This window comes from Ursus arctos, unplaced genomic scaffold (genome assembly GCF_023065955.2).
Source record: "Ursus arctos isolate Adak ecotype North America unplaced genomic scaffold, UrsArc2.0 scaffold_15, whole genome shotgun sequence".
Taxonomy (NCBI): Eukaryota; Metazoa; Chordata; class Mammalia; order Carnivora; family Ursidae; genus Ursus; species Ursus arctos.
The window spans coordinates 50396660-50422846 of NW_026622819.1; the positions used below are offsets into that span (position 1 = coordinate 50396660).

Consider the following 26187-nt stretch of genomic DNA (forward strand, 5'->3'; position numbering starts at 1 on the left):
CTTCTAACTTTTCTGGCATTTTTCTCTTAAGAAGAATTAGAGAAATAATTGCCATTGATGTTGGTGTATAATACAGATGTGTTAGTCCAGCAGGCTGGTTCCTGTTCCCTCTCTATTAATTGTATGACTACTATAGGAGTATGTCTTAAATAATTCTGTGTCTTTGAGATAGACATATCAATATACCCCTAATTATTAACGAAATTAAATTCTTTTAGCTTAAAAAAAAAAAAAAGACGAGCTACATGTAAGCTTGGTGAATTTGACTTTGGGCTTGACTGCAGATTGTCCACCAAAGACACAAGTCCTAGAACATGACCAAGAGTTTCTTCCCTAGCATTGTAAAGATTAAATATACTAAATATTTAACTTAAAGCAGCTATTTTCAATTCTTCAATATCTTTGAAAATTTATAGCCTTGAAAACCAGGTTTTATAAATTTTTCCAATTACTACTTCATGCCACCAAATCCAATATGTCGTCAAAGAGCTGGTTGAGCCCAAGGGGCTATAGAATGACGTTAATGAGTTCTGCATAGCGCACATCCTTTAGAAACTGCTTGAAAAAAAGAAGAGAGGCTTTTTGGTTTTTTTTCCTCCCTGCCAAGAAGGCTGTAGAGGGGAAGCAAGGCACTTCGATTTGCCATTATTTAAACACCAGATTCCAACTAGGCTATAATTTTAATGATGTTAACATCAAATCCTCCTTGAGAGATCTCTTGTGATCAGCTGCTGAGAGGTTGTTGCCTCAATGCCGAGAGAACAATAGTGCTTAGCAAATAATAGCTCTCTACAGTTAATATTATTTTTCCCTTCTATTTGCAAATCATAAATGCAGTTATTCCACAGAAAGAATTGGTTAACTCTGAAGTTTATTTAGGAACTCAAGCATGGGAAAAGAGAGAGAACATCTAATTAAATCTTTAATGCATAAAACTATACTTCAATTTTCCAACTCACAGTTTAGTTATTCAAATGACAGTATTAATGAAAACAAAAAAGCTCTCAGGGGTAAATTGAGAGACCTAGCTTCTGGGGAAGGTTCTGTGGTATAACCTTTGGCAAGCTCCAGTATTCCTCAGAGCTTCACTTTCTCATCAGGAAAATGAAGAAACTGGCTTGATCTCTAAATTCTCTTTCAGCTATGACACCCTAGGATCAAATCCAAATTCAGCAATGAAAGTACTGAAAATTCCCTATATAATGAGGCCAAAGACACTTTCAGTTTTGGTGAGCAGAGCATTAAACCATTGTTCTTGATGCTGATTAGACATGGAATACCATCTATGAAAGAAAGCAAGTGCCAATTAAAAAAAAAAAGGATTTGGAGAGCCTTTAATAATCTCCTATATCAATTCTGCAATAGCAGAAGCCAGATATGAGGCAGATACCTACATACCTTGGTTCACAAGATCTTTCTCCCAGAACACTTGCTCCTGGAGGTCCATTTTGTTCAAAAACACAATACCTTATCTTCCCTGTGGACAGAGAATGCTGAGCATCTGCCCCCTGATCTAGACTGTCCTTTAGCAAATGAAAGAGATACAAGACTCCATGTGGCAAACAGGTGGATGCTAGAATTCATTCTCTGACATATAAATCAAAAAGCCATGAGATGTGAATCCCAAATATAATCAGCAAATGGATGTGGTGGCATGCTTTTCTCAAATCTTTATGTAATTTTCCTTTATTACTCAAGTTACAACAAGGGCTTTGTGGTGGGTAAAAGGAGGTGATTGTGTCCGATAATTGAGTAGAGGCAGGACACATGTCATCTCACCAGCCCTGAGGTGCTCTTGAGTGGCAGTATCACGTATTGAGTACAAGATCTGTAGCCCCGCAGTAGGGGGCCTTCTTGCGTCCCCACTATGCTGTGACCTTCTCATGTTTTTATGTCTGTAATGGAGTCTTGTTGGGGGAAGGAAAAGGATAGATTGTTCTGCTCTCTTGTCTTTGACTCCAAGGTCATTGCAGTATAAGAAAAGGTGTACAGCTATAGAATCCTTAAATTTAAAATCAGGGGAGGAAGGAATGGGAATAAGCTTTGACTTCCTGACAGGTGGAGAAAAATGGATGCTTATTGTGGATACAAATCCAAATGAACAGCTCTGATAGAAACTAGATTCTCAAGGTCATAAGATCCTCTGAGTTATGGGGAAATGTTAGGAAAAGGAAAAAAATAATGGTAATAATGTTCAATAACATTCATTAAGCACCTACTTTGTCTCAGTCCCTGTTCTAAACACTCAACAGGAATCATTCCACTTCACCAGAATTCTAGTAGGGAAGGATGACTATTATCCCTATTTTTCTATGTGCTAACACTGAGACTAGGCAAGTTAAGTAACCTGCTTAAGGTCATAGAGCGAATTCATGTCAAACTAAGATATCACCAGGTTGGTTTTTTTTTTTTGGTCATATATTTCATTTTTCATAAATTTTAGAGCTCTTGGTGAAATTTGGATGTGTTTCAAATATGTAGATTTAAATAATATCACTAATAAATTTAATATTAAAATCATATTTTAACATTTTACATAGGGTCCCCATAAGACCCATTATCTAAGTGAACTAGTTTTATTTTATAAAAAAGACAAAAAGAACCAGAAAGGAAAATGGATTTACCCAAGATTACACAAGAAGATCATAAACAGGCAGGAATTAGAGCACAGGTCTGCTGACTTTGAGCCCAGTGCTTTCCCTACCAAAAATGCAGCTTCCTTTTTCAGAGAAGTTGAGCTTTTTAAAACCAACTCTATGTAGTTTGATATAATTCACAGAGTTTTAAAAAAATATATTAGTAATGATTTTTAACAGACATCTTAAAAATTATCTTGAATATCACAAAATGCAAAACTTCCTGGGGGAGAGAATTCCAGCAGGGGGAAGAAAGCTTTAAAATTGAGTGGTTGGGCATAGAGCAAAGAGCAAGTGAGGTCAAGTTTTTAAGCTTATAATTTTGCAGAGTATCCCCAGGAGTGATTTGACGTCGTGGGGAACATTTTGTGATTTGACCTTTTCCAGCCATTGCCTGCAGTTGCCTGAATTTGGATGTTCTTTTTCCAGCTGCTTTCAAAGCTGTTTTAGAAAGCCTGGTATTCTGATAACATTAGGTTTCTCAACTTCTGTGGAGTCTTTTCTTTAAGAAAATGTCAGTGCCTAGGTTAGATTAATCAGACCTGGCTTCAAACACAAAATTATGCCAGGCCCATCAAATGAACAAAAACAAGAAATTACAGTGTTTTTACTGACATGGTTATTTCTCTAGAAAAGTTTTCTGGGTTTGAATTAAAATCATTAATAGCATTTTTCTCTTTGCCTCCTGATTTTGAAACCATTTGTGAGAATACATTCATAAATCCAACAGATAGAATTCAAATACCATCTTTATTGCTGGTAGCATTGATTTGGAAGATTCGTACTATTTCTCATCCAAATCTAATTTTTGTTATTACCCAACTCAGAGGAGAAGTTGGTATACAAGACCAAGTACTCGCTTAGAATAGCAGACTGGCAACAATTGAGTACCTAAAGTAGGGACTGGGTGAAACAAACTTCTAGACTAACCTCTAAGAATTAGTCCAGACTTGATTCAGGAGATGTTTTTTTGTTTTGTTTTGTTCTTTTTTTCTTTTTTTTAAGATTTTATTTAGTTGACAGAGAGAGAGACAGCCAGCGAGAGAGGGAACACAAGCAGGGGGAGTGGGAGAGGAAGAAGCAGGCTCCCAGCAGAGCAGGGAGAGGGATGTGGGGCTCGATCCTAGGACTCTGGGATCACACCCTGAGCCGAAGGCAGACGCTTAATGACTGAGCCACCCAGGCGCCCCCTGATTCAGATGTTACCAAATGGAGAACAGATGGAAAAAATTATTAGATCTATCTAGTAAGGAAACTCCTAAGTGGGCAAGCATCTCAATTTTGCCTATCAGGTAACAGAATGAATGAAGTGGGAGAAAGTCAGAGTGGAATCTCTTCTTTCCGGTACTTTCTAAAAGGGTGGAAATTCCTGTATAATAGGTGAGGAGAAATAGAGGGAACTGTGGCTGCCCATGGCCAAAGACTCCCATTTTTTCATGGACAGAACCATGCCTTTTCATGTTGGGAAATCTTGTTTCTTTCTGCAGGTTGCAAGTAGGATTTCTCTTCTTTTCCTCTGTGAAGTGCAGTTTCATGTAAATGTCAGAATGGCAAAATGTAACATATTGACTCCTTTTCTGTGGCTCTGGAATTACAACTGTGACAAATCAGTTGTAATCTGTAATTACAAGGAGCAAAAAAAAAAAAAAAAAAAAAAAAAATCCTTATCTAGCACTTAGCTGTGGTTGACTGGGAGTAAACAACTCCTATTTTTCTTAGGATTTCTCAAATACCCAGCCATACCTCTATTAAGCCAGTTTAATTTTCTTATCAAAGGTGACAGATTTAACTATACTGTGGTACATGCTTCTTATTGGTCTCTCTCCTGAGCCGTTGAAAATACTTCCAGTCAGCAACTTAGAGCCAAGAGAGCAAAGAGTGGAATATGAATTCACGTTTTAAAACTCCCCCTGAAATGGGACTTCTCAGAGGGATCAATTAGGAGCTCTGGTGGTGTTGCAGTAATACTTTACGTGAGGAGTAACCATACATTAAACGATATTTTGTCACCTTTGACTACCAAGCCATGTTGATATGTCATTAGTCCATATTTCAGTGTCACGTTGAACAGAGGAGATGATTTTTGTGACACAAATCTGTGACCTATGTTGAAATGATAGTCTTAATGTTGTTCATGGATACACTGATGTTCATGTAAATAAGACTGAGTGCTTTACTGTTATTCCTGATGGTTGCAGGTAACCTTGTAACAAAGGGTAAACACATTGCACTCAAGAGGAAGCTTACTTACCAATACCATAGACTGTCCATACCAGTCTTCTTTGATGGGCCTTTAAGAGGATAAAATTGGTTGATATGGATAAATTCTAGGACCCTTTCTAACCAATTCTCTTTTGGATGTGGAGTACTGTTTCTTCTATGCTTATATGCGCCAGAATGGTGTTAATAATATTATGAAGACTATGCTATTTTGTAAGAATATATGACATGTATACATCGTCTCTGAAAAATTACACAGCACTTTGCCTACCATTAGCAAATGTGTTTTTCACAACAGCCTTAGCAATAGGAATGTTTATCCCTATTTTCCTAGGAGAATTTAAACAACTCGCCCTACTCTCTGGACCCTGTTTGTGTCATTACTAGTACTTGAATTCTGGGACTGGATTCTGTGTATTTTCTGCTACCACAACCTATTCCGCAGTTATATAAAACATGTTTAGTGTCTAGTCAGATGTTTGTAGGAGTTAGATTTAATTATGCTGAGAAATTGCATTCCTTGATGGATCAAAGTGGCAAAGGCATTCATTTGTATCTTCAGCTTTAGATTTCCGAGCCAGAGTTGCTTTACTTATATAAGTCCCAAGGTGAATTTATTTGCAACATTGTTGGAATTTGGTAATGCACCCAAAATAATGAATTGTATTGCAAAAGGTCACAATGAGCTAAGAGACTGGTTGGCTTCCAAAGCAAGTGAAGACGAGAAGCGATTTACACTAGTAAATCTAGTACAGAGAATTTTCTAGTACAGAAATGCAGAGGGCTAAGATATTAGCAAGCACTTAGGTTCACTGTGTAAACCTAGAGAAAAATGCTAATTTCTGGAGGCTTTACAAATACTAAGCTTTCTTCTATCTAAAGCTATTCTCTAGGAGGACAACTCTAGTATGATTGTTTCCATCCTCCTAAAGGTAACATGCCTATCACGATAGGTTCAAGAGCAAATGAAAGGAATTTTTCTCTTTGTGGTTGGGGCCTGCAGTTATCCAAACCAGTTTTCTATATTACTACATTCGGTAATTGCTCAATTTTCTGCTTTCCTCCCCCCCCCTTTATTTCCATGATCCTAACCACTGGCTCAAAATGAACAGGCTATTTAGTCCAAAAGGAGTATTGCTTTGGGAGGCAAGGAGACAGGGGTCTGCCACTAGGCAGCTCTGTGTCCTTGGCTAACACACTGTCTTCTTTGATGGGTCTTTAAGAGGATAAAATTGGTTGATATGGATAAATTCTAGGACCCTTTCTAACCAATTCTCTTTTGGATGTGGAGTACTATTTCTTCTATGTTTATATGTGCCAGAATGGTGTTAATAATATTACAAAGATTATGCTACTTTGTAATAATATATGACATTAATGGGCCTTTTACTATTGGCCAGGAATTATACCAGCACTTCACATATGTTGACTGTTTTTAGTGTAGTTTCACAATAACTCTGTGAGGTGCGGTTTTTTACTATCCCTATTTACACATAAGGAAACTGTGACTCAGAGAATTAAGGCACTTTCCCCAAATCACACAACCAGTTAGTGACAGAAGACTTTTGAACCTAGCCAGTTTGACATCACAGTCTTTGTAGTGGACTTTTTTTTTTTTTTTTAAAGATTTTATTTATTTGTCAGAGAGAATGCGTGTGCACGTGCACGAGCACGAGCACACAAGCAGGGGGAGTGGCTGGCAGGGGGAGAAGCAGTCTCCCCACTGAACAAGGAGCTGGATGTGGGACTCAATCCCAGGACCTTGCGATCATGACCTGAGCTGAAGGCAGACACTTAACCAACTGAGCCACCCAGGCATCCCTGTAGTGGACATTTTTTTTTTTTTTTAAGATTTTATTTTTATTTATTTGACAGAGAGAAAGACAGCCAGCGAGAGAGGGAAACAGCAGGGGGAGTGGGAGAGGAAGAGGCAGGCTTCCAGCGGAGAAACCCCATGCGGGACTCAATCCCAGGACCCTGGGATCATGTCCTGAGCCGAAGGCAGCCACCCAGGCGCCCCTGTAGTGGACATTTTTGATGATCCCTCCTTCCCGTCTTCTGTGAACTGGTGTATCCACTCCCCAGGTGCCATAAGAGGTGGCTGCTGACAGCCCACCACTGTCCCCTTCTCTACAGAATTGCCTTTGACCGAAATAGAACCATCCCAGCCAGGAGATTAGGAGCACCCCATCTCAGCCTATGGAGTGCAAATGACTGCTGCTCTTGCCTTAAGGTGGCACTTACTCTGTGGGATGGTTTGTTCCAGAACCTCTTAGAAGTTCTCCTATTTATGCTTAGCTTTTTTTCCACTGCCAGTTCTTGCTTCCTTCCCTCACTCCCTTTTTTCTAACAGTTAAACCCCAGTAAATCACCCTTGCAGGAATTCTTGACTCTATCCCTGCTTCTAGGAAATCTAACTTGAAGCAGTTCCTGGTCTTCACCACAATTCTGTGCTCTCTTTGGTCAGTGGAAAAGTCAGAGGGAGTCTTTAAAAGATAGATTTAGCCTAGAAAAAAATTATAAATTATACTTTTAATTTTCCATTGTACTTTATCCAATTGCTATTTTGTTTTTTTGTTTTTTCCAATATATGAGCTTAAAGAAATAACAGATGAAATAAAAACACACCTATCTATTAGACTTAAGGTGAAAGACTGATTGATCTCTTTCAGCAGCCAAGTCCCTTTGTTCTCTCCTCTCAGTAATTGGATCTGGCTGAGAAACTCAAATCACCAATCGATTCTTTAATAAGCATAATGTGGGCACTCTGATATAGCTGATTTTTCTTCTTGGCAAGCAGTTAGGATTGCTAACAGCTCACTGTGACCTTATATTCACATCTCTGGCGATTAAGTTCAGCAAGCTATCCAGTAAAAATATTTCCAGAAGCAATAATTTCTAAAGTGAAGTTTTAATATTTCAAAAGCCCATGTTGATCTCTGTCTTGGTCTTAAATGTTTTTGCTATAGGGTTTAGCCAGGGTTTTCTTAATTGTTTTCTAAGCTAAAACATTCATTTAACAAATAATTGTTGAACTCCTTCTGTGTACCAGGCACTCTACTAGATGCTGAGAATAAAATAGTTAACTAAGCATAGCTACTTCCTCATGGAACTCGTGAACCAACTGTAAATTGTTATCTAATATTCACACCAATCATATTCTTTAAATTGTGATCAGCTCTCTAATTGTCAAATGATACTATGAAGTTTTACTGAAGACGTTAGATCTCTTAAGGACATCTTTGATGATGGACTAAATGGGCATCGGAAGAAAGTATGGAGTTAAAGATGGGGGTATTAGATTTTGAGCCAAGAGAATCAGCATGTGAAAAGGTCCTAAGGCAAGAAGTAGCAGAGATATTGAGGGAACCACAAGAACACCAGTCAGAGTGTGCAGAAATACTATTTAAAATGAGGCTAGAGATGTAGTCAGGAGAAAGACTATACCAAGTCTTAGAGGACAAGTTAAAGGATTTTAGTGTGTCCTGATATCAATGGACACTTATTGAAGGGTTTGGAGGAATATATATGTGTGTGACATGAATACAGGAACACGGGGTATTCCTGAAATTGGAGGTAACATGGCAAATGAAGACAAAAGAATGAGCAGTACCCCTTAGGATGATAGAAAGTAAATTAGGTTGGGTGGGCATTAAAGGGGGAGATAATAAATGGTGTGAGATACAGTGGGGATGGATCAAGGTAAAATGGAGCAGAAACACACGTTAAGCAGTATGGATTTTATACTGAGAAACTTGAAGGGAATGGTATGAGTAGAGGTACATTTTAGAAAGATTGGTCTAAACTAGCATTGTCCAACTGAGCTTTCTATGATGAAGCAGCTTTTCTGTAACCTGTACCATCACAATATAGTACTCACTAGCCACACACTTGAAATGCCCTTGAACTGGGGGTATAGATTTTTAAATTTTATTTAATTTTGCATTTAACTTAAGGTAACTACCATCTTAGCACAAGTCTAGGCATCGTACAGAGTATGTGTGTGTGGTAGTGTGTGGTGCTAGGGACATTTGGAAGTTGGAATGAGGAAAAGCAGATGAGCTAGGAATCTGGGGAAGAGAGGTCAGGAAGAATAAAGACAGAAAAATCATACAAGTGTGAAGTGAAATATTTAATTTACTTTGTCTACCTGAAGGGAATAATGACAGACTAAGGGTCTTGGACTTTTGGTGAAGAGGAACATGATCTCTTTAAGGTTTGCAAAGATTGGAATTATTTAAGCAGAATTTTCAGAAATGTGCTTACGAGAAACTTCATTTAATTATGGGGTGTAAGATAAATTAGCATGTATATTTTTTGTTAGAGCCCTTGTGCCATTGAGTATTGATGGTATATCCCTATGTCTTTCTTAGCCTGAGGACGCTCTGATGGCAAGAAATACAGTTTGGCTATGTTTTTCCTTCAAAACTCACAGGACCTAGCTGTTGGAAGAATGTTGAATGTAATTCCAGAAAAGTTAATAGGCGCCTCAGACACCGTTGGGAATGGTAGGCAGGTGATGGATGCAGACACACATGGGAGTGGCATGTATAGAAGTTAGCAACTGATTTAACTTGAAAGTCATTACTTAATCCGTAATGCTCTAGAATCCATAAGCTCAGGGATTATGATTCTGCCCAAGGACTAGGTATTCTACTCATTCTTTTGGGAACAACAGCAAAACTGGAGAAAAATGTGGTACCAATTAAAAGGCAATATTTACAAAGCGTTTTTGGGGCAGTGTTTATTCCATATATCTTGAAGTTAAATATATTTTTAAAAAGATATTTCCAGGGGCACCTGTATGGCTTAGTTGGTTAAGCGTCTGCCTTCAGTTCAGGTCATGATCCCAGGGTCCTGGGATCAAGTCCTCTGTTGGTGTCCCTGCTCAGTGGGGAGCCTGCTTCTCCCTCTCCCTCTGCTGCTTCCCCTGTGCTCGCTCTCTCTCAAATAAATAAATAAAATCTTAAAAAAAAGGATATTTCCAGATTATCTTTCAAAAAGTCAATGTAGACCCCTCTCAAGAGTGTGTAGTTCTTTGTCCACATCCTGTCTGTACTTTCTGCTAATATAATAGGCTAAAAGTGAAATACTATTCTTTTACTTGGCATTTTACTGATTACTATCGAAGCTGAGAATCTTCATATATCCATTAATTGTCCATTCATTTTGTTTAGCCTAATTAAAAATTTGGGTTTCTTTTCTCAATGATTAATGGCAATTGTTTATATATCAGTGATATTGGCCTTTCAATTCTTATTTTGTAGATATAGTATTTAAGTGTGGTATTTTCCTTTTAAAATTACCTAAAGCATTCTCTTTTTTTAAACTTTTGAAAAAGCTGTGCATTTATTTATTTATTTATTTATTTATTTATTTAGTGAACTCTATCCCTAATATGGGGCTCGAACTCACAACCCCAAGATGAAGAGTTGCAACCTCTACTAACTAAGCCAGACAGGCACCCCTAAAGCATATAGGATTTCTAAGTTTTACATGCTAAATGTGTAAATATTTTTCCTTTATGCTTTTATTTTATTTTATTTTTTTAAAGATTTTATTTGTGTGACAGAGAGATAGCCAGCGAGAGAGGGAATACAGGCAGGGGGAGTGGGAGAGGAAGAAGCAGGCTCCCAGCGGAGGAGCCCGATGTGGGACTCGATGTGGGACTCGATCCCAGAACGCCAGGATCACGCCCTGAGCCGAAGGCAGCCGCCTAAGGACTGCGCTACCCAGGCGCCCCTCCTTTATGCTTTTATGTTTCCCCAAATAAAAATGTAGTCCGTCAACTCTCCTGCTTTCCTGTGGTCAAAGCAACCTCATAGAAGTACAGCACAGATTGGGGCGCCTGGGTGGCACAGCGGTTAAGCGTCTGCCTTCGGCTCAGGGCGTGATCCCGGCGTTATGGGATGGAGCCCCACATCAGGCTCCTCCGCTATGAGCCTGCTTCTTCCTCTCCCACTCCCCCTGCTTGTGTTCCCTCTCTCGCTGGCTGTCTCTCTCTCTCTGCCAAATAAATAAATAAATAAAATCTTCATAAAAAAAAAAAAAAAAGAATACATGCAAACCATTCAACCCCAGTCTCTGTATATACTAGTTCTCATTCCAGGTAACCAGAAAATACTTCTTGTCATTATTTCAGGTGTTCACCGGGTAGAAGACTTTTCTACCATTGGAATCTTAAAGTTTTTAGGAAATACTTTCACACCACAGTTAAAAAAAAAAAAATGGAATTCATTGTTCATTAATGTTGATAGTCTCTTCCTAAAACCAGACATGAGAAGCTTATAAAAGATAAAGAAAGAATGGACATTAGCGGGTGTTATTCAAGTTATATATCTTCTCTTTGCAATCAGAGCCTGTATCTATTACATTCTAAATTAAGACAAAAACAGAGACCAAACTAATTTATTAAATGCTATGACTTTAAATATCATATGTTAGACTAAATCAATAGAAGGAATATATTTGAAGTGGCTGAAATAACCACTTTTGATTTGGTTGGCATTTAAACTTTTTGGGCTTAGGAATCACTGATGTGGCACTTTCAGGGGATTTGATTTTATAGGCTCCTTGGCCCAGAGTTTTTAAAAATACAAAAAGGGATGTGGCCTTAGAGATAAGACAGGCATCAGGCTGTCACTGTGAAGCTGTTTTGCTTTTAAATGGCCTGTTTCCAAGTTGGAATTCATAACCTAGTGGTAGAAGAGCTTTGCATTTGCTGGCAAAGATGAAAGATGCTCAGAAGCTATTACCTTAAAATAGAAATTGATGGATAAATAGGCTTTGGAAGTTTAGGTTCTGACCTAAAGGGAAGTGGAGTATTGAATTGAGATAATTATCTTGTTAACTTGAGACAAAATTAAAGTTCACCTTTTAAAGAGTCAGATCATTAATGCCAAAGTGTAGATCCTCATTCACTTACATGATAAGTAAAAAGAAGTTACTGAAATTATCTAGATTTAAAATATTATACTTTGTAAAGTCTCACTTAAACACATGTTTAAAATATGCAGAAAACTCTCAAGGACTCTGAAAATAGGGGGAAAAAGCGCCACTGAATATTATTATTTAAAAAGAAAACCTCTCCTTGTTTTTCCTATCTAGTATATGAGAACTTGCATTTGCCTATAATATTCAGATCAAAGAAACAGGAAAGAAACAGACATTAATAGGCATCATCTTAAATGAAATGTCTTTATTCCACAATTATAGCCTGTGTCTATTATATTCTCAACCAGAAGAAAAGCAGAGACCAAACTAATTTATGAAATGCCATGATTTTAAGTAGCTTAAGTCCAGATAAATCAACACAGAGAAGCATAATCTCAGAGAACTAATCAGAACCTACTTACTCCCAACAAGAAATTCCCACCTTTTAAGTTTTCAGGGATAGTTGCTCAATAATGGCTACTTATTGATCTGAGTGGGAACTGATGTTCGAATGGGAGCTGAATCCCTAGTTCTGGGTCCCTATCGCTGTCGTAAGCGGGCTCAAACAAGTGACAGTGCATCAATTTGCCGAAAGGCTGTTAGGAGGTTTTCATAACTCCACTTAGGAAACACTGCAGGGTTAGCGGGAGACTCTTGACTCCTTGGAAGAGTAGCCAATGGAGAGTTTTCTGTCTCAGCAGCTTGGAAGGCTGTGGATGACACTTGCAAGTAGGAAGGAAGACCTGGACTGAGGAGTGAGAACGTCTCTGCTAAGTCAGTCTTCTGTGCATGTGGCTTCGAAAGTACTTGATTTTCAAATCAAATCTAAATCAGCCAAGTAAGTAGAGAAACATAGGCACGAAGCCAAATAATTAAACCAAAGCACAGGATTTGTATTTGTTCTTCATGTGTTTTAGGACAAATTATAATTTGGTAAAGAATAAAAGAAGTAACATTTGAAGAGTGGTCTCATGTTCATCTCATGTTGCCATAGCAGATATAGTCTTTGACACTAATATTCCCTAAGAGTATATAAGAAAGCATAAATCATAGTACCCGGGATGTGCCTCCATAGGATATTTTTTAAAATTTTTACTTTCCTGAAATTTCACTTGGAATCATACAAAATGAAAAAGATAGAATTTTAAAAAAATTAGAGACTTCAAGTTGTGTTGCATTAAATTGTTCTCATGCATAGCCATATGGTATTTTTTGATTCCTTTATTACTCTATCAGGATTATTTACATAAACTTTTTCAGAATACAGCTTTTTGATTTTATGTTTTTTTCCCTTCTTTGTTTAAATTTATAAATGTTATTTATTTGATCATTTATTCAACGAATGTTACTGAATACCTATTGGGAGTCATACAGAATGCTAAGTACTGGTCGTATAGTGGTATGTTAAAATAGGCACTGTTTGTGAACTCGTAGATAAATCCTAACAGGAGAGAGATTATGAAAATAGCCACACAAATGAGAAATTAAATTAAGAATTGCACTTGCCATGAAGGAAAACCATATGATTCAATCAAAACATTAGGAAAATGTCTCAGCATAGGAATTTGCTTATAAATTGAGTAAAACGGGCATTTACTAGCATCAGGCACCAGTATATTCCTCTGTGGTTTGTATGGAGAAAGGTTCTGAGAACAGGAGGAAATTGTTACAAACCTTAGGGTTCATTGCAGGTGAGAGAAACACAACATAGTAACAACTGTTTCCCTCTACCCCCGCCAAAGAGTTTTATTTTGTGTACAAGAAGCAGCCAGAGAAGGCACCCTCCAGGAACACCTGAAAGAAGAAATTATTATCAATATACTCAAAATGTTTGCTTTCATCTGGTAGTCACATTACTTATAAAAGGATCAGAATTCAGTTTAGTTTGGGTTTTTGTTTTTTAAATCAAAAGGGTAGAAGATAGTTTTCAACATACCCCTTGTATAGTGTGAACATGAGGGTTGAATATAGGCTTATTTTTCCATGCTTTGCAGTTTTTTATTGAAGTTTAATTGACATACAGTATCCTATTGGTTTTAGATATATATAGGTGATTTGATATTTTTATACATTACAAATTGATCTCCACAATAAGTCTAATTACCATATGTTACCATACAAAATTATTACGATATTATTGACTACATCCCAATGGCTTATTTATAACTAGAAGTTTGTACCTCTTAATCACTTTTACCTATTTCACCTACCCCCAACCCTTCCCCACTCTGGTAATCAATAGTTTGTTTCTTCTATGAGTCTGTTTCTGTTTTGTTTTTTAGTTTGCATATATAAGCGAAGATAGTATTTGTCTTTCTCTGACCCTTTTATTTAGCATTATACCCTCTAGGTTCATCCATGCTGTCACAAGTGGCAAGGTTTCATTCTTTGTTTTATGGCAGAGTAATATTCCATTGTATATATATTACATCTTTACCTATGGATGGACACCTAGGTTGCTTCCATATCTTAGCTATTGTAAATAATGCTCCAATGAAAACAGGGAGGCATAGATCTCTTCAAATTGGTGTTTTTTCTTTGGGTAAACATCTAAAAGTAGAATTGCTACATTGTATGGTATTTCTATTAATTTTTTGAGGAACCTCCATAGTGTTTCCCATAGTGGCTGTGCCAACTTACTGTCTCAGCAACAGTGCATGAGGACGGTTATCTTTTCTCTGCATCCTTGCCAACACTTGTTATTTTTTGTCTTTTTGATAATAGCAAATCTGACAGGTATGAGTTGACTTTAATTTGCATTTCCCTGATGATTAGTGATGTGGAACATCTCTTCTTGCGCCTGTTGGCCATATGTATGTCTTCTTTGGAAAATGTCTTTTCAGTTCCTTTGTTCATTTTTTAATTGGATTTTTTTATATTAAGTTGCATAAGTTCTTTATATATATATTGGATATTAACCCCTTATCAAATACGTCATTTGCAAATATCTTCTCCTATTCAATAGGTTGCCTTTTCATTTTGTTGATGGTTTCCTTCACTATGCAAAAGCTTTTCAGTTTGATGTAATTCCATTTGTTTATTTTAGCTTCTGTTGCCCTTGCCTGACACTGGTTCAAAAATATATGAAGCCTGACGACGTTGAAGAGCTTACTGCCTATATTTTCTTCTAGGAGTTTTATGGTTTCAGGTCTTACATTCAAGTCTTCAAACCATTTTGAATTTATTTTTGTATATAGTTTAAGGTAGTCATCCAGTTTCATTCTTTTGCTTATGGCTGTCCAACTTTTCCAACAACGTTTATTGGAGACTGTCTCTTTCTCATTGTATATTCTTGCCTCCTTTGTCATTGATTGACCATATAAGCATGGGTTTATATCTGGGCTCCCTATTCTAAATGGTTTCCAAGTTTGATAAGGGTTTGCATGATGCTATCTTTGTTCTGTTCCAGGAGATTATGTGGTCATGTCTGTCTATTTTGACCTGAGCAGAAGGATGGGATACTTCACCATCCAGACCTACATCCCCTGCACACTCATCGTTGTCCTATCCTGGGTATCTTTCTGGATCAATAAGGATGCTGTTCCAGCCAGAACTTCTTTAGGTGAGACACATTTATTTTTGCTTTAGTGTTCCAAGATAAGTATCCAGTATCAGTAATCTTCATTCCCCTTTCTAAGTTGATTTGCTTTTAATTCAGTCAGCAATTACATAGAAATGCCATTATTTCATTTTAAAGAAAACTAGCGTATTAAAAAATGTTTACAAGTTTGCCAATTCTCATTTTCCTTAATTACCACAATTCACTTTCTTTAGTAAATTCTCTTAATAAATTTAAGTTTGACTAGGGGAAAAAAGCCCAAACTTCTAATTTCAGTAGATTTTGTGTTTTGGTCTCTGGGCAGTTATATGCGGAGCTGTTCACACAAGCTCATGAGAGCTGGCTGTGTTTATTCTTTCCAAATGTATTGAGAGATGTCACATTGGTAGATTGAAGTCAGCCAAGGTGAAATTATTAACATCATGGAAATAGGCAAACACTACAAATCAGAACTGCCTTTTTTTTCCCCTAGAGTCAACTGTTACACATTTACCAGCACATGACTGGCTGTTGATTAATTCCAACATCCATAATTATCATCATGACATTTGAAGATGTGCATACACAGCAATTGGCTCTAACCATTGGAAATATTTTTGGAAAAATACCTGTGACGTTTTGGGAACACCGCCCCTCCCCACCACAAACACATACACTTGTAAGATTATTTGCATCTTGCTTGATGTATTGTATATAGAGAAACTTACCTTAGATTTTCATATCTTTTTCCTCATGTGAGGAAGAAGGTTCACATAGATTATTACACAGCCACAGACTCACAAGGACTAGTTCTTTAAATTCATGGTCTAGGTCCATGAATTTAAATACTTAACTAAGAATAAAGCTGTTGAAAGATGAGTTTTACAATCACAGTCCTTTTTATGTGGAAACTAGAACCACATCTCTTGCTCACTCTTTGGCTAGTGAGTAAATATAATTGCAGTAGTTAAGAGCTCAGGTGTTAAAATCCAATAAATCTGGATTTCGTCCCACATGTAGAGTATGGCCTTGGAAATGCTCCTTAATTTCTATAAATCATATTTTCCTCAAATGTAAAACATATATCATTTTCTGTTGGTTTCTATTAGATTAATCTAATAATTAATTAGATTAATAATTAATCTAATAAAACCCTAAGTTAGGTACAGAAAATAAGAAAATAAGGTATTCCATGCAACACGCATGAAACATAGTAAGACGTTAGAAATGTTAGCACCTACAGTTGACCCTTGAAATATATGGGGGTTAGGAGCTCTAACTCCACCTGTGCAAAGATCCACATATAACTTTTAACTCCCCCCAAACTAATTGCCTGTTGTTGACTGGAAGCCTTACCAGTAACACATGTATTATATGTCCATGTATTATATACTGTATTCTTATAATAAAGGTAGAGAAAAGCAAATGTTATTAAAAAAACATAAGAGAAAATACATTTACTGTACTATGCTTTATTTATTGAAAAAATCTGCATATAAGTGGACCCATGTAATTCAAACCCATGTAGTTCAAGGGTCAACTATAGATCATTTTCTGACAAAATGCTCTGTACCAGGTTATTAAAACTGAGGGCAAAAGAGATTACTGGGAAGAAGACATCATTTGCATGTTTGTCCTTTTCCAAACCTAATTTAGTCTCCCATCTGTTGCAAAATAATTTTGTTTGGATTTTTCTGTTATATGCGGTACATTGTAACAAGTCCTATTCAACAATGAGAATATCTTGTTTAATGCTACCAGCTGAAACAAACCCAAAGTATGTCGAGCCTATTGTTGCTGTAAGTAGAATGTATTGCATTATTTGTTAATATGTCTGTCTCTCACATCAGAATATAGATTTTTTTTTCATTCCCGGTATAGTGCCTGGCATATAGCTGATACTTCATTGATGATTCAAGTAACGTATGCTCTTATGAATGGATGGAACAAATGCATTAATACATTCCCATCTACCCACACCAAAAGTATTTTAAGGGAAAGATTTCAGATCAGTCTCTTCTCTTGAAGTCCAGACTTCTGCTGGTCAAAACGCCTCTAATGGCTACTTTGATAATTCATTTAACCAGTCATTAAGTGAGTGCTCACTGGCAAAAGACTGCTGTAGGAGAAAGGATCAAGGTGAGTGAGCTAAAGAATGAGGAATGAGGGAGAGGCCCCTGAACAAATAACAGGTAGGTGCTCCTATTCGCTGATCTTTTACTGCAAGTCACACATGTGTAATAGAGTCCCCATGCCTTTTCTACTCTTCACAACTTCATATAGAAGTTGTGGTGATAATAAAAATTATGAACACATTTTGTAGGGCTAAGGAAGCCGAGGTGCTGCAAAGTTAAATGACATTCACAAGGTCACAGGGCCAGCAGGTGGTCTATCTGTACCTTGGCTAATGGGGTCTAGATTTGCTCTGTGCGTGAGGCCTTGTTGAAGGCCAGTTGTGGGAAAGGGGGGCAGCTGAGCTACGACGATTTGTGTTAACTTTGCTGTCTCACTTCTCTAGATCAGTGCTTAAATCCAACTGCACGTTTACATCGCTAGGGTGCCTTTACGTGTATAGCTGCCTCTGTCCAATCACAGAAGATGCTTATTTAAATTTTGAGAGCTTGCCCCACATGTCAGGATTAAAAAAAAAAAAAAAATTCCCCAGATGATTCTAATGTGTGATCACATTACCTTTTCCAACGTTTACAGTCAAGAGTTAAACCAGATGACCCTAAACACCTGTGGACCTTAAGTTTATTGTCACAGAATAGTCAAAGCCAAGTTGTTGGATGAGTGAGATAAGTGTACCTACGGGGCTCAGACTCTGCTTTCTGAGCTCAGACCACAAGAGCGTGGGAAGCAGTCATCTTGGGGCTTGTAACACTTGAATGTAGTTTGGCACACAGGTGGTAGCTGGTAAGCCTTAATGATGGTTCAGTGTCGACGGATGAAACAATAAAAACACCAGTTGGTACTTTTCATCCGAGTAATCTGAGGTGAGGTAGCATGCCTGAAGAGCTTACCTGATGCAAGACTGGAGGGATTGATAAAAGCATGGATAGTTTTCGTCTATCCCAGGTAAGTCTGATTCTTTGCTTAGCATAACTGGACTTAAAAACCACCCCCAGCTATCTTGTTGGTGGGTGGATCGGTTCAAACTACCACTTGTCTGCCACCCACTGTTCTCTTCCCTGTGGCTCCAGCCAGAAACCTGAAAATATCATAAGCGGTTCTTCAAGAGTCTTCTTTTACATGGCTGTGATGAACTTCCATGTATCCTAAATAACGTCTTCCCAACTTGCTAGATAAGTGTTTAACTTACAAGTTAGATATGTCAGATTTTCTTAAGTGAACTTGTCTATGGTATCTACTGTGAATTGTGACATTGTCACTCCTCCATAGATCAAGTGTGGCTTGAGGCCTGAATGTGAAGTGAAGGCCAAGGTGCCAATTTAGTTTTTAAATTCTCTCCTCAATATATACCAACTGTCATCACGTCTAGTCACGAACTTCTCCATGAATTATTGCATGGACAGCTTGAGTGAAGTTTTTTTAGTTTGAGAAGCAGACTGTTCTTCTCTAAAAATCTCACATTTATTGATATTTTACTAGGAATTGACACTTAATGAACATTACTCAGTTTAATCTTCCCAAGAACACTATGAGGTATGCCCCTCCCCACACCACCTCCAGTTTGTAGGTGAGAAACTTGACCATTGCTAAGGTTCTACCATGTCAATATGGAAGACCCACAGTCCATATCATCCTGAGTTAGGAAAATACACTAGCTCCCAAGTGTCTGGTGCTTCACGCTGCATATTAGGTACATATTCATAGAGAGGGAATAGAACAATGTGGGGCAGAGCATAGCATTTTAAGTCAGACTTTGTAGGCTTGTATCTCACCTTTCTCACTTTTTACAATGGACAAGTTCCTTATTCTTTCTGTGCTCAAGTTTTTTTCATCTGTAAAAAAAGCATAACTGATAATCCTCATTGTGAGGATTTTGTGGAATAATATAAAGTACGTGGTCAAAGAAAGAGATCCATAAATGTTAGCTCTTGTTATGTATAGTTAAAACTCTCTCCCACAAGTCATGTAGGATGAGTCTCTTTGACCTATCATAGATACATTATTCATTGATTGCTTCATCTATATGTTCAAAGGGTATTTATTGAGTCCCAACACTATACTTGTCTATGAAGTGACAAAGGACATTAAGATAGAGTTCTCTTTTGTTGTCACATAGTTTACAGATTAGAAAGGGAGGCGGGCTATTACCTAATAATAATATAGGAAAAAGGCTACGATTGTAGTTTATAACTGCAGTTTTCTTGATCATCCCTGTCTATGAAAGGCTATTCTTTTCTGCGAAGTTATTTCAACCAACACCAATCTTTCCTCTCTTGGAATTTCATAACAGAAAATACACGAGGAAACTTGATACTAAACTAAGATATAATGACCCAAGAGAGCCTCATGGTTCTTGGGGCTTATTTATTCTATAACTGGAAGTTTGTACCTCTTAATCTCCTTCACTTATTTTGCCTATACCCCTACCCATCTCCCTTAGTTCTCATGACTCTGTTTCTATTTTTGTTATTGCTTGCTCATTTGCACATTTTATTTTTTAGATTCATGGCATTTGTCTTTGATCTATTTTACTTAGCATAATGCCCTCTAGGGCCATCCATGTTGTCACAGAAGGCAAGTTTTTTGGTTTTTTTGTTTGTTTGTTTGTTTTTTCTTATGGCTGAGAAATAGTCCATACTTATCCGTTCATCCATCAGTAGACACGTGGGTTCCTTCCATATCTTGGCTATTTTAAATACTACTGCAATAACCGTAGGGGTGCATATAACTTTTGAATTAGTGCTTTCATTTTCTTCAGGTAAATACCCAGAAGTGGAATTACTAGATCATATAGTATTTCTATTTTTTGTGTTTTGAAGAAACTCCATACTGTTTTCCAGAGTGGCTACACCCATTTATATTTTTAACAACAGTGTATGTAAGGGCTCCCTTATCTCCACATCCTTGCCATGACTTTCATTTCTTATCTTTTTGATGCTAGCCATTCTGACAGGTGTGAGGTGATATTTTATCATTGTTTTGATTTGCATTTCCCTAATTATGAGTGATGCTGAGCATCTTTTCATGAGTCTCTTGGCTATTTCTGTGAGTCTTCTTTGGAAAAATGTCTATTCAGGTGGTTCTACCCATTTTTAATTAGGTTATTTATTTATTTTTTTTTGGTGTTGAGGTGTAGGAGTTCTTTATGTATTTTGGATATTAACCCCTTACCACGTAAGTCATTCGCAAATATCTTCTCCCATTCATTAGGTTGTCTTTTTGTTTTGTTGATAGTTTCCATTGCTATGGAAAAAGGTGTTTAGTTTGATTCTGTCCCAATTATTTTTTTGCTTATGTTTTCCTTGGCTCAAGAGACATATTCAGAAAAAATATTGCAAACGCTGAGGTTCCTGAGTTTACTAGCTATGTTTTCTTTTAGGAGATTTATGGTTTTAGGTCTTACATTTAGGTCTTTAATCCATCTTAAGTTGATTTTTGTATATGATGCAAGAAAGTAATCCAGTTTCATTCTTTCACATGTAGCTGTCCAGTTTTTCCAACACTCATTTATTAAAGAGACTGACTTTTTCCCACTGCATATTCTTGCCTCCTTTCTTATAGATTAATTTACCATATAAGCGTGCATTTATTTGGGGGCTTTTTATTCCAATCCATTGATTTATATGTCTGATTTTGTGCCAGTACTATACCATTTTGATTACTATAGATTTCTGGTATAGTTTCAAATCTGGGACTTTGATACCTCCAGCTTTGTCCTTAAGATTGCTTTGGCAATTAAGGGTCTTTTAGGGTTCCATACTAATTTTAGGATTGCAATAAATGCTATTGGTATTTTGATAGAGACTGTACTGAATTTGTACATTGCTTTGGATAATTTGGACATTTTAACAATATTAATTCTTCCAAATCATGAGCATGGTATATATTTCCATTTATTTGTGTTGTCTTCCATTTCTTATCTTTTTCAGAGTAAAGTCTTTTAATTCCTTGGTTGAATTTATTCATAAGTATTTTGTTTTTGATGAAATTACAGAGGATTGTTTTCTTAATCTCTCTGCTATTTTATTGTTAATGTATAGACACAACAGATTTCTGTATATTGATTTTGCATCCTACAATTTCACTGAATTCATTTATTCGTTCCATTTCTTTTTTTTTTTTTGGTGGAGTCTTTAGGGTTTTTTATATATTAGTATCACATCATCAGCAAATAGCAGTTTTACCTATTACCAGTTCAGATGCCATTTATTTCTTTTTCTTGTCTGATTGCTGTAGCTAGGACTTCTGATACTATGTTGAATAAATGTGGTAAGAGTGGATATCCTTGTCTTGTTCTTGATCTTAGATCTAGATCACCAATGCGTATAATGTTGGCTGTGGGTTTTTCATATATGGCCTTTATTTTGTTGAGGTACATTCCTTCTATACCCACTTTGTTGAGAATTTATATCATGAATGGATTTTGAATTCAGTCCAGTGTCTTTCTGCATCTATAGAGATGTTCATACAATTTTTATCTTTTGTTAATGTAGTGTATCACATTGATTTACACATGTTGAACAATCCTTGTATCCTTGGAATAAATCTCACTTAATCATGTTGAATGATCCTTTCAATGTATTGTTGAATTCAGTTTGCTAATATTTTGTTGAGAATTTTTATGTCTGTATTCATCAGGGATATTGGTCTGCAATTCTCTGTGTCCCTCTCTTTGTAGTGTCTTTTTTGTATGAGGGTAATGCTGGCCTCATAAGATGAATTTGGAAGCATTCCTTTCTCTTCCATTTTTGAATAGTTTGAGAGAGATAGCTATTAACTCTTCTTTCAGTGTTCAGTAGAATTCATCTGTGAAGCCATCTGGTCTTGGACTTCTGTTCGTTGGGAGTTTTTTGAATACCACTTCAATTTCATTACTAGTAATTGGTCTGTTCAGTTTTTATTTCTTCCTGATTCAGTCTTAGATGATTGTATATTTCTAGGAATTTATCCATTTCTTCTAGGTTGTCCAATTTGTTGGCATACAATTTTTTATATTGTTGTTTTTTATATTTGTCTTGTTGCTTATAACTTCTTTCATTTCTGATTTTGAGTCTTTTATTTTTTTCTTGATACTAAAGATTTATCAATTTTATCTTTTAAAGGAACAGGCTTTTAGTTTCATCTTTTCTTTTTTAGTCTCTATTTCTTTTATTTCTAGTCTCTATTTCTTTTATTTCCAATCTGATCTTTATTATTCCTTCCTTCTACTAACCTTAGGCTTTGTTCATCTCTTTCTAGTTCCTTGAGGTATAAGGTTAGATTTGAGATTGTTAGGTTTGAGATTTTTTTGCTTGATTGTTTCATGAGGTGGACCTGTATTGCTATAAATTTCCTATATCCCAAAGATTTTGAACCATAGTATTTCCATTTTCATTTGTATCCATATATATTTTTTTTCAAGATTTTATTTATTTATTCGAGAGAGAGAGAGAGAATGAGCAGAGAGGGGCTGGGCAGAGAGAGAGGGAGAAGCAGACTCCCCGCTGAGCAGGGAGCCCAACACAACACAGGGCTCAGTCCCATGACCCTGAGATTATGAGCTAAGCTGAGGCAGACACTTAAATGACAGAGCCACCCAGACACCCCACCACATATTTTTAAATTTCCTCTTTGATTTCTTCCTTGACTATTTGTTCTTCAGTAGTATGCCTTTTAGACTCCATGTCTTTCTGTTTCTTCCTTGTAACTGATTCCTACTTTCATACCGTTGTGGTTGAAAATGATGATTTCAATCTTGTTAAGGTTATTGAGACTTGTTTTGTGGCCTAATGTGTGCTCCATCCTAAAGAATGCTCCATGTGCACTTGAAAAAGAATGTGTATTCTGCTAATTTTAAATGGAATTTTCTGTATATATCTGTTAAGTCTATCTGGTCTAATATGTCATTTAAAGCCACTGTTTCTCAACTGATTTTCTGTCTGGATATTCTAGCCACTGATGTAAATGGGCTGTTAAAATCCCTTACTATTATTGTATTACTGACAATTTTCCCCCTTTTGTCTGTTAATATTTGCTTTATATGTTTAGGTGTTCCTATGTTGGGTGTGGAGATATTTACAAATGTTATGTCTTCTTGCTGCATTGGTCTTTTTATCATTATGTAATGCCCTTCTAAGTATTTCTGTCCCAGCTTTTTTTTCTTTCATTTGCATGGAATATATTTTTCCATACCTTTACTTTCAGTTTGTATGTCTTTAGGTCTGAAGTATTCTCTTCTAGGGCAGCATTTAGATAGGTCTTGTTTTTTTAATCTGTTCACTCTGTCTTTTGATTGAAGCATTTAGTCCATTTGTAAAGTATCAATAGGTATGTATTTATTGACATTTTAAAAAATTGTTTTCTGGTTGTTTATAGTTCTTCTTTCTTCCTATATTCTTTTGCTCTTTTCCCTTATAGTTTGAGAACTTTCTTTAGGGTTATGCTTCAATTACTCTCACTTTGGTTTTTTTTTGGGGGGGGTATAAATTTTTGGTTTGTGGCTACCATGATGTTCATATATGACATCCTAAGTATATAGCAGTCTATATTAAGTCGGTGGTTGCTTAAGTTCAGACACATTCTAAAAGCACTAGTTTTACTCTCCATGTTTATGTATATGATGCCATATTTTAATCTTTTCATTTTATGTATTCCTTAATTTTTGTAGATATAATCAATTATACTAATTTTGCATTTTAACCTTCATACTAGCTAAATAAGTGATTAATTTGCTACCTTTAATGTATTTTTCTTGCCATAATTTTCTTATTTCTAGTTATGGCTTTTCATTTTCCACTTAAAGAAGTCTGTCTTACATTTCTTATAAGGCCAGTGTAATGGTGATGAACTCCTGTAACTTTTGTTTGGGAAACCTTCTCTCTCATTCAATTCTGAATGATAGCTTTGCCAAATGTAGTCCTCTTGCTTGTAGGTTTTTTTCCTTTCAGCGCTTTGAATATGATGCCTGCAAAGTCTCTGCTGAAAAAAAAATTGGCTGATAGCCTTAGAGGGTTTTCCCTTTTATGTAATTGTTCGTCCCTCTCCTGCTGCTTTTAAGATTGTCTATTTAAATTTTTCTATTTTAATTATGTGTCTTATTGTGGACCTCCTTGGGTTTAACTTGCTAGGGGCTTCCTAACCTGGATGTCTGTTATTTTTTTTTCCCCAGATTAGGGATGTTTTTAGTTTCTGTCCTCTTCTTTCTCTCTCCTTCTTCTGGAACCTCTAACATACGAATGTTAGCATGCTTGATGTGGTCTCAGAGATTCCTTAACCTATTTTCATTTTTTAAAATTATTTTTTGTTTTTGCTGTTCAGCGTGGGTGCTTTCCATTATCCTGTTTTCCAGCTAGCTCATTCTGCATCCTCTAATCTTCTGTTGATTTCCACTAGGGTATTTTTAATTTTAATTTTTGTATTTTTGGCTCTTACTGGTTATTATATTTTCTGTTTCTTTGAGTTCATTCACTCACCTGTCAAGTTCTGTATTTTTGTGACCATTACTTTGAACTCTTTGTCAAGTAGTTTGCTTATCTCCATTTTGTTTAGCTCTTTTTCTGTGGTTTTGTCTTGTTTTTTGTTTGTTGAAACATACTCCTATGTCTCCTCATTTATCAGGTGGGTCCTACATCTCCTGACCTTGAAAGTAGTAGCCTTATGTTGATGTTGAAGGTGCCCTGTGGCACAATCCCCTCCTGATAACCAGAACCCGGTGCTCCAGGGATGTCCTCTGTGTAGGTTGTGCACACCCTCCTGTTGTGGCTGTGCACACCCTCCTGTTGTGGCTGTGACTGCTGTGGGCACAGTGGTGGGTAGGATCTGCCCCTAGAACAATGAGCTGAGAGGCTTAGTTATAGCTACTATGGGCATGCTAGTGTGTGGGGTTAGCTCCCCAGTCCCTGGCGCAAGGTTTGCTTTGGGGGAACACTGATTCTGGCAAGGGCCACCTGCCCAGTTATGGCAGGATAGGAGTCTTTTTGGAGGGGACTGGGGAGGGTGGATTATGTAAGATGGATCTGTTGAGTGATGGAATGGGGCAAGTGCTGCTAGCAAGTAGAGAGTTTCAGAACTGGATTTTGCAAGCATATAGCCATCTAGGCTGAAATAGGGTAAGAAAAATGGTGCCCATCAGCACTTCTGTTCCTGGAGAAAGCTTCTGCAGATTCTTGCCCCTCTGACACATGTTAAAAAATCAGTCAATAAATCTTCATCATGTATAACCCAGGCACTTATCAAACTGGTTCTTCTGTGCTGGAATACATGCTGAGTAATATAGCATGTTGGCCCTTTAATTAAAAGAAGTAGAGACTTGGTTTCCTATGACTCTGGCTCTCCTGGAGTTAAGGCTTGCTGATTTTTAAAACCAGACATTATGGGGGCCCATCTCAGTATAGGCACCCAAGGATGGGGGTGCCCATCCCCTTGTTCCTCCATGCTTGTGCTGTCCCTCCCACTTCTGGGTAGTCACAGCAGTAGTTTGGTTCCTAACCATGCCTCTTCCCTCCTACCCTTCTTGATGTGGCTTTCTTTTTATGACTTTAGCTGTTAAAGAAGATATGTTCTGCCAATCTTCAGGTCATTTTCAGAGGGAGTTGCAATACTTGTAGTTGTTACACCTTGGTATATCTGTGGGAGTGGTGAGCTCAGGATCCTTCTGCACCATTTTCTCTCTAATAGTCTTTAAAAAGTTCATTAATCAGAACATGTCACTTAGGTCATCTCCTTTATTTGATACCCTTAATGGATTCT

At 37.0% G+C, this 26187-nt stretch overlaps 1 protein-coding gene across 6 annotated transcripts in view; it reads left to right on the forward strand.

Moving 5' to 3' along the window:
- The window catches only part of GABRG2 (gamma-aminobutyric acid type A receptor subunit gamma2), a 95990-nt gene that overhangs the window by 65233 nt on the left and 4570 nt on the right, over positions 1 to 26187 (forward strand). For 3 of the 6 annotated variants that reach the window (XM_044388489.2, XM_026510918.3, XM_044388491.2), the window contains exon 7: positions 15199 to 15351. In XM_044388489.2, the coding sequence (XP_044244424.1) occupies positions 15199 to 15351 (153 nt within the window). Of the gene's footprint in view, positions 1 to 236; positions 273 to 15198; positions 15352 to 26187 lie in introns of all 6 variants that reach the window. The other 3 variants (XM_044388490.2, XM_044388493.2, XM_044388488.2) reach the window with 2 other exon arrangements.